At 41.9% G+C, this 10000-nt stretch overlaps 1 protein-coding gene across 1 annotated transcript in view; it reads right to left on the bottom strand.

The window, feature by feature from the left end:
• aplf (aprataxin and PNKP like factor) overlaps positions 1-10000 on the bottom strand; it is a 39279-nt gene that overhangs the window by 20099 nt on the left and 9180 nt on the right. Inside the window, exons 5-6 of the mRNA XM_076288266.1 lie at positions 6633-6867; positions 3064-3199 (exon numbers count right to left, since the gene is read on the bottom strand). Coding sequence (XP_076144381.1) covers positions 3064-3199; positions 6633-6867 — 371 coding nt within the window. The remainder of the gene's footprint in view (positions 1-3063; positions 3200-6632; positions 6868-10000) is intronic.

The raw sequence follows: 10000 nt of genomic DNA, 5'->3' as shown, positions 1-10000 counted from the left end.
CTGATAAGAGTCTTTTGATCTGTGGAAATGTCGTCGTCATCTCTGTTCCCGCTTATGACAAATGTGTCACGGCGAGAACCAGACGGCTCCATCAACAGCACCCACCCCCCCCCCTCCCCCTTTTGCGATACTGTTCATTAAAACACTGCAAAAACCCACAAATCTAAATGTACCCGAAGACTGGAACCACAAAGAGAAGAACTCATTTTATAAAGAGTGGAAGGGACTGAAGCAGTCCATTCAGCATGACAGGGAGGCTACGCTCGGTGCACAACTGAAGCGCTCGCATTGTGTCTGCCACGACAATTAGCTTCCACTATAATCAATACAACTGGCTACACAAAACCTGATCGCAGCAGCAGTACGTACGTTCCAAAAAATTAGACCAGTCAGTTGCGCACCTAGCGTAGCCTCCCTGTCCAGTGGCTGGCTTTTCTGTAGCTCTAGCCCCGCCCACTGGTAATTAACACACAGGCTATTTGCATGTTGGTGGACTTGAAAATGAAACATGAAAAAGTTGAAAATGAAGAGTACATCGGCAGATGTTTGTTTCCGTTTGCCTTTTTTTTTTCGACACATTGTGTATATCCTGAGGAAAAGGCGAAGCCAAAATGAAGCTATTTCCATTTTAGATGTGGTCGTGAAAAACAAGGATGGCAAAGACTAGCAGAGTATAGCCTACATGCATCTGCACTCGCCTATTATTTGAACTCATAGGCAAAGTGAAACTAACTTCACAGTGGTCTCATAGTCCGACAAAACAGTTGTGCACAGTTAATTACTTTCACTATTGACTGACAAGGGGTTACATCGAAAACATAGCCTGAAAAACATAGCCTGAAAAAGCAACACTTATCCCAATAATCTTTGAATCACTGAATAAAAATCCTAAGGATAGCAGAGGAGTTATTTGGGACTGGTTGCTAAGGGATACTTACATCTCGTAACGTATGTCTTCAGCTGTGCTTTATATGCGCCTTTTGCTATAGACCAGGTTTTTCTTGGTCAGTGGTGTAATGATTTTTAGAGGGTGTAAGATAGCGATTTTTGGATCATGTGCCAGACCACACCTTATGTTGTTAATTACCACACCCCTTGACGCAAGGTTTAATAAAAGTGTAGCGCATGACGAAAAATCCCTCACATTATTGAGTGTAAGATAAGAATAGGCCTTGCGTCGCGCTTTGTGCCACCTTGCGTCGGGTGCACGATAGGGCCCCTAAGTCTTATCTGTATGAAAAAAACAAACAAACACTGATAAGACCAAAAGGTAAATTATCCATATGGTGCGATCATCTTAATCTTAACAGGGGGAGGGTGACAAGTCGGTTTCGAGACGGCGTGTGGTCTCTGCCTAAAATCATATCTACAAGAAAGGAGCTTCTTTGTTGCCACTGGAAACTGTACCTCAACACCAACGTCCTTGACCTGTGGTGTTCCCCAGGGGTCGATCTTAGGGCCACTATTATTCAACCTCTATATGCTCCCACTTGGACAAATCATCCAAAATAACTTGATTTCATATCATAGCTATGCAGATGATACACAAATTTACTTAGCTCTGTCACCAAACGACTATGGTCCTCTTGAATCTATGTGTCAGTGTATAGAACAAATCAACACCTGGATGTCTCAAAATTTTCTTCAGCTGAACAAAGAAAAAACTGAAGTAATTATATTTGGTAAAAAGGAGGAAAGACTTAGGGTTGCCAGTCTCCTTGACACAAAAGGGTTGAAGGCAAAGGATACAGTTAAAAATCTTGGTGTATTAATTGACAGTGATCTAAATTTCTACAGCCACATGAAAGCGACAACTAAATCAGCTTTTTACCACCTCAAAAATATTGCCAGACTCAGAGGGCTGATGTCAAAATATGACTTAGAAAAACTCATTCATGCATTTATCTCCAGCAGGGTTGATTACTGCAATGGACTGTTCACAGGCCTTCCTAAAAAGACTATTAAACAGCTTCAGATGATACCAAATGCAGCAGCTAGGATTCTAACAAAAACTAAAAGAACTGACCACATTACTCCAATTCTTAAGTCCTTGCACTGGCTTCCAGTAAGTCACAGAATTGACTTTAAAGCTCTATTGCTTGTTTATAAATCAGTAAATGGAGCAGGACCTAAATACCTGTCAGACATGCTTCAGCAGTACACACCTTCGCATCCTCTCAGGTCCCAGGTGAAAAACCTGCTAGTAAAACCTACTGTTAGAACTAAACATGGTGAAGCAGCTTTTAGCTGCTATGCGGCTCAGCTGTGGAATCAACTTTCGGATGACATCAAAAAGGCCCCAACTGTAGCCAGTTTTAAATCTAGACTTAAGACCAAACTGTTCTCAGATGCTTTCTGCTAACTGTGCCGAGTTACAAATTCTGAATCTGCCTTGATAATTATTCTACTTTATCTTTTATTACTTTTTTTTACTACTTTTGCCTTTGTTTTTTGCTTACTAATTATCCTTTATTTTTAAATTATTTTACCTTGTGTTTTATGTTTTCTTTTTATTATGATCTTTACCTTTTAACTATTCTTTGACTATATTGCCTTTCTATGATTTTTATTTGTTATTATTGTTTGGTTTTGTTTATGTAAAGCACATTGAATGACCTCTGTGTATGAAATGCGCTATATAAATAAACTTGACTTGACTTGACTTGCCTGTGAAATTACACCTGCTTGCTTCTGATTAGCCTTTACCTGTTGCTTGGCAACATCACTAAGAGGGCTGCTACTAAATCGCCTCTCCTATCGGTTATAAGATACAACAGTGGTGTGTGTGTGTGTGTGTGTGTGTGTGTGTGTGTGTGTGTTCATGTATGAGTAGATGCTATGTGTAACTGTGTGTTGGTGTATACTGTGTGTATGTATCTTTGCATGTGTGCGTTTGGGTTTGGGTGTGTGTGTGTGTGTGTGTGTGTGTGTGTGTGTGTGTGTGTGTGTGTGTGTGTGCGCGCGAGTTTGGGGGGGGGGGGTGTCTGCATGTGTGTGAGTGTGAGTGTGTGTGCGTGAGTCTGTGCATGTGTATCTGTCTGTGTGTGTGTGTGTGTGTGGTACCTTTAGGAATGCTTGGACCGCTGACTTCTCCACTACTGCCTGCCATCATCCACGCGGGGAGCGTCCTGGTCCTCTGTGGTGGCACACACGTCTCGTCTCCGCCATCTTGATGCTCTGCCACACCAGTATCACATGCCTGTTGACAAGACCACCAATTGCTATTTTCCCACTTCAAGTCAACATACCTGTATAAATTCAATTAAAATGAACCAATTCCACTGTATAACTAAATTGAATTCGATGTTTACTCTGAGCTCATACCTATTAGTTCAGACTACAATGAGGTCTCTGATTTTCTCTGATTTTTAGACTGTCTACATAATGTTTAGGTCCCAAGGCTAACACTTGTAAATTGGTTTTGTTCAATTCCAATGTTTTCATATTTTTTGCCATTGATTTTTTTATAGCAGTATTTTAGGTCTCCACAGCATATAAACATGATGATATTAAGGATCAATCAAGTTGTAATTGCACTTACATATCTTGTTAGAATAGTGAAATATATCCACACCGCTGACATTATTTTGAGGAAGTAGTAGCCAACCAAGCTCAAGTAGTTCAGTGTAGCCAGGCTACAATCTCATGTATATATGTGTGTGTGTGTGTGTATGTGTGTGTGTGTGGGTCTGTGCATGTATCTGTGTGTGTGTGTGTGACATAAGACCTGTTAAAGAATTACCTAATGCTTAGCTCATGCACATCGTGGCTCATGGCTAATCAATAAAATGAGGGCCTATCGCGCACAACTCATCGGGCATCTCGTGTGCCACTAGTGAGCAAAAGTGTCTCTAATGTAACCGTGGCATGTGGGAGCATACGCATGTAAATCTTAAATGTAAAAGCTCCATTTTTCCACTCGCAGTCTTCTTCCGATGGAGAAAATTTGGAGCCGTGTGCCAAACGAACGGTAAATCAGCGTTGTTTTTGAGGCGGGATTAGGGCCCCTTCCCAAAAGTTCTCCAACAGAAAGTTCCCAGATGGATATGCCGAGCAAATGCGAAGCAATCCATCTGGCGAAGTAGATTACTTACCTATGTTTCTCAAAGTCAAGGACGGATCCTTCAAAGCTGCTTTTTCAAGTATGTTATGTCATCGAATCTCGACAAGCACTGTTCCAATGTCAAGGGTAGGCTTGGGAATCGGTTCCAGGTATCGGTTACACATCCACACGTTAACGATTCCACTAACGATTCCAATACAAAGCTTTGTTTTAGAAATGTTTACTTTTTTAGAAATTTTAAAGCATTCAACTTCTGTATTGATATTGCACACTTGATATTCATTCTCTAAAACCACTTTAAATTAGACATTCAAAGCAAACAACTCTCAAAGCCATCCTATAAGTGTTCAGCAAATGGTACAGGAATCAATATGGGAATCGATAAGGAATCGCATCGATAAGCAGACTCGACAATGGCATCGATAACGATAATTTCTTAACGATGCCCATCCCTAGTCAAGGGTGCTTTAAAATTCTATCAAGTACTGAGTCCTTCGTTCTGAGAATTTTCGAGGATGCATGTGTGTATCCTCTGCGTGCACCCACAATCCTGTGCGCACATTTATGGAAGATTTAAAATCTGTACTAAACAAGGCAGTTCACTATGTATTTAAATTAGGGCTGTCAATCGAAAAATTAATGTAATTAATTACATACTCTGTGATTAATTAACCTAAATTAATCACATATATAATTTTTGCTGTGAAAGTATTTTAAATATTTAAATTCAAATGAATTAGTGACATTAAAGTTCAAAGACTCTTTTATTATTATTTTCACTGTTCAAATAATTGCCATAAAAATCTATGATATGACCTAATATGCTGAGGAAATAAATTCAAAAGTGCTTCGGGAAGAAGTTTTTTTTTTCACATACAAGGCATTTCAGCCAACAGATATAACCTAGGGGACACAATGAAAATAAATTAACACTCCCCTCAATGTCAACATTTATTTCTTTGCATTGATGTGCGACTATAGAGTTGATGAACTCCGGTGATATGCAAATTCCTTGCTGCAGACATTGCAGAGGACTTTATTTTCAACACTTTTATCAACACCATCAGGCCGTTTTTGAAAAGTAAATGTTCCAATCAATGATCCAGGCAGCACGTTTTCTTCTCTCTCCTTCATTTTACAGTCTAATTTTTACTGACTAGAACAGCTCGGGGTCAAAGGTCATACGGAATCGATTAATCTGCACTAATTTTTTTAATCAGTTATTTTTTCTCAAATTAATTAATCAAAATTAATCAGTTATTTTGACAGCCCTAATTTAAATGTAAACAATGTGTTATTGTCACTATGTAAAGTAACCTAAACGAAATATGGGCTCGAATCATTTTGACAACTTTGAACTCTCACACCGTAATTGTGTAAACTAGATGTACCGCAGAGCGGTACAAAATATGACCGCCGCCCAGTCCAGCACATTTTTTCCACAAAAATAAATCACGCTGAAAGGCCTATATGATTCTAACTGTCTCACTAAATTGCATTATCCACACGTACTCAATTCTCACTGATATCTGCTAGACAACAAGTACCAAAACATGATTAGTTCATAGATTTCACATGTAAAATTCATTTTATACAACCCCACCTCCATCTTGCCTGTTCATAATTCTGAGAAATTCTTGAATTGTGTGCATGTTCATGTTTATGTTTGTGTGTGCGTGTGTGTGTGTGTGTGTGTGTGTGTGTGTGTGCGTGTGTGCGTGTGCGTGCATGCGTGTGCGTGTGCGTGCGCTTGTGCGTGTGCATGCGTGTGCGTGTGCGTGCGCTTGTGTGTGTGCCTGCGTATGTGCCTGTGCAAGCGTACATATGTCTACTGTGTATGTGTCATACGTATGATTACTGTGAATGTATGTGTGTGTGTGTGTATCTGTTTGTGCACATGTGTGTACATGAAATGGGTTAACATGACCCCTGGAGGCAAACATACAAAAAAAAAAAAGGTCCTCCTAAACCCTACGGTTCTCGAGATATTCACAGAAAACTGTGTCTGCCCTACCCTCCTTTCGGGGGGTCCAGTCCAGCGGGGGGGCTACAGATCAAAACGAAAAACGATGGTTCCATGCTATCCATGTGGGGTTACATGCCCACCAAGTTTCGTGTACCCCGGTCTTTCAGTGTCCTGGGACTCATTGACGGAAATTTGGGCATGCGAAAAAGAAAAAAAAAAAAAAAAAAAAAATTCTGACTAAACCTATATGACCGCCGCTTCGCTGCGCGGCGGTCATAATAAGGCATTTAGGAAGGGTATTTAAAGATTTTCTAATAAGCATTATTGTGAACTAAATAGTACAGTTTTCTCTTTACGGTTTTGCTTAATAGTTGCTGCTCTGTGGTTTATATTGGTAAATTAATCAAACATGTATATTTATACACGTGGAAGAATGACTGGTGCATTCATTGTTTTTCAAAAAGAAGCGGGCAGGAGGCATGATCTTTAATAACGCACACCTGCAGCGTCCCGCACACTCGCTAGTCACACTTGCTACCGTGTTCAATAAACATCACAATGGGCTGAATAAATGTAAATGTGTGTAAATGTAAGCAGTCTCACCAGGTCTCCCGCGGGGGAGCCAGGAGGGAGGTCTGCCGAGCCTCGGCCCTCTAGACTAGACACCAGTGTGGACTGCTGGCTCTCTGAGACACCCCCCCCTCTGTACGGGAGAGTGGACACGTCCGGCGTCTCATTGGCTGATGGCGGTGCCGAACAGGAAGTCTTTGCTTCTCCCGACACTACCCCATCTCCGTCACTCTCACCTTTCTCGTCGTCACAGAGATTTTGGCTGTTCCTGAAGAGACAGAAGAATGCACATTTAGAACTTACTGTTACCCTGTCTGTAGCTTTTGTTTTGTTTTTTTACTGGAATGTAGGGCCAATGAGGGGTTTGTACGTCCATCTTGGAGTCTGCTCACATAATTGAACTGGTTTGATGTTTTTTTTTTCTAAACCAGCCCCTCCAACATGATCATCTGGGTCTGGCTCCGCAATTGGTTTCGTTTCATGTTAATATTGCATGATGGGGCCAAGGGTCTAAAGTCCCCCGATTGCTCTTGTTCCAAGTGTAGTCTGGTTTAAGGGGTGCAAAAGAATCTCATCTTTATGGGTCTGCCAAGTCTGTAGGGGTCAATCAAATTGCCTGGAGCTCTTGGTGAGAGTTCTGAGACCGGGCAGTGGATTTTGATTCATCCTTTTCCACTGAGCTTGCAAAACCTTGACACCATGCTGCTGCGGCTCTTCACTATATGACCACAGACTGCAAACAAAACACGCTGGAGTGGAGAGGATCAAGTAGCATTCAAATCAGACACACACACACACACACACACACACACACACACACACACAGACACACACACAGACACACACACACAGACACACACACAGACACAGACACACACACAGACACACACACACACACACACACACACACACACACACACACACACACACACACACACACACACACACAAAGACCAGACCTCAGAGAGCACATGGGACTGGTCCTTTACTTACTGTGCAGCAATGCAATGATGCAAATATGGATGGCCAATTTCCTCCTAAGAAAAGTGCATGGAACAACGCTGTCCATATCTGGGAGTGGGGTGGGGTGGGTATTACTCTAAACCAGGGGTAGGCAACCTGCGGCCTGAGGGTTCCTCTCTAGTGGCTCTGGCTTTCTCTAAAAATGGAATTTATAAAATATTTCTACCAAAGTTAGTGAAAGTATTATAGCCTAGGGCCTACTGTACAATGCCCCACATATGCAGAGTAGGGCGACTATGGCGATTATGCCATATGCCCGAGGCTAATAAAGACAGAGATCTCTAAACTGATTTTTTTTAAATGGTTCCGACCAATCTTTGCGACCCCAGACAGATTTATTTTTACTTCTGGTCAAAGAAATGGCCCTAAGAGAAAAGGTTGCCGACCCCTGCTCTTAACAGATCAGGGGGATGTTTCAGGTAAATGCTGTTCATGGCAAACATGTTTTCTCTGAACAGTTACATTTAAAAGGATTTGGTGTAAACATTTCATTGTAAGGGTAACACTTCTGTCAGTTCCACTGTATGTTCACGGAGAACTACCTCCTCAGACTGTTTGCAAGTGTTCACAAACGTTCACCAAAAACTCAAGGCAAAGAGAAACCTGTTCGCAAACGTTCTCAAATGTTTCTGAATTTGAACGCACCTCTGGTTATGATAACTCACAGTAAGTGGTAAACCTCCTAAAACAAGAGCTTGTTGGCTTTGTTTGGTCTGGAGAATGAACCCATAGGACTCGCTGCTACTACTCATGTCTACCTCACTCATGAACTCCTCTGGCTGCTACTACTCATGTCTACCTCACCTCACTCATGAACTCCTCTGGCTGCTACTACTCATGTCTACCTCACCTCACTCATCTGGCTGCCACTACTCATGTCTATAGCACTTGTTGTTCATCAGTAGTTGTTTTTAATTATAGGAGTAGTTATTGACATCTCCCGGGTTAATGAGTGATTAGTGTGGATTAGAGCAGCCACGGTACCACTTTTGAAATGCCGATGAATGAACGCAAACACGCACGCACACAAGCACGCACGCAGGCAGGCACGCACACACACAGAAAACATGTAGTGTTTCCCATACATTGACTTATTTGTGGCGGCCCACCACAATATCAACATTGACCACCACACAATGATTTTCCAGGTTGTACTAAATTGTGCTTAAATCTGACTAGCATCATAACCACGCTGCGCTAATTTGTTAAAAACTGTTGCATTCCATTTAATTCTGCAAACCTACCATCACAAATATAATTAAATTTTGTGGGAAACACTGATGTATCACTTAAAACATTATTCTGTGCTTATGAAAGGGTTATAACATTCTTACGTTGGTGCCCTTAACCTAAAATGAGCAGACCAACTCATCCACTCATGTCAATCCCTTGGGAACTTCTCTGGCTGCTACTAATCATGGTTACACTCACTGATGCCACTGTTGATTCATCAGTAGTTGTTTTTATTTATAGGAGTAGTCATTGACATCTCCTGTGTCAATGATGAGTGATTAGTGTGGATTAGAGTGGCTGGGGTACCACAGGGATTTATGGAATCATCAGGCACACATCACTCCATCATGAAATGCTGATGAACGAACACACACACACACACACACACACACACACACACAGACACACAGACACACACACACACACACACACACACACACACACACACACACACACACACACACACACACACACACACACACACACACACACACACACACACACACACACACACACACGAAAACATTATTAGGTGCTTATGAATGGGTAGCTTCTGTGACACAGACACACACAAGTTAATGTGCTTGTCCAGACATACTAACACAAACACACTGCAACTCTCTTTTTAGGATGTTGAATGAATGTGGGTATGCACACACAAACACACACATTCAACCAGCACACACACACACGCGAGCATGTTTACAGAAGTATGCAGCATGAGAGAGGGATAGAGAGAGAGAGACAGAGTAAGAGAGAAATAGAAAGTGTCTAAGCTTCTGCATGTATAAACGATTAGGAAGAGAAGGAGACAGACATAGTGTGTGTGTGTGTGTGTGTGTGTGCGCGCGTATGTGTGTGAGTGTGAACATGCATGTGTGTGTATGTGTGTGCATGCGTCTGTGTGTATGTTTGTGCATGTGTTTGTGCATGTGTCTGTGTGTGTGTGTGTGTGTATGTATGTGTGTGCGTGTCTCTGTGTGTATGTTTGTGCATGCGTCTGTGTGTGTGTATGTTTGTTCATGCGTTTGTGTGTGTGTGTGTGTGTGTGTCTTACTGCCCCTCAGACTCTGATTGCCGGATCCTCATGTGATATTCAAAGCAGACTAGCCCTCGCTCCAAGTGTGCCCTCACCCCCTCCCTCT

Source organism: Alosa pseudoharengus, unplaced genomic scaffold (genome assembly GCF_046254945.1).
Source record: "Alosa pseudoharengus isolate Yale_2024_CS ecotype anadromous, Long Island Sound unplaced genomic scaffold, YU_APseudo_1.1 YU_APseudo_1.1_scf_1, whole genome shotgun sequence".
NCBI lineage: Eukaryota > Metazoa > Chordata > Actinopteri > Clupeiformes > Clupeidae > Alosa > Alosa pseudoharengus.
This window is presented reverse-complemented; position numbering and strand designations above follow the sequence as displayed.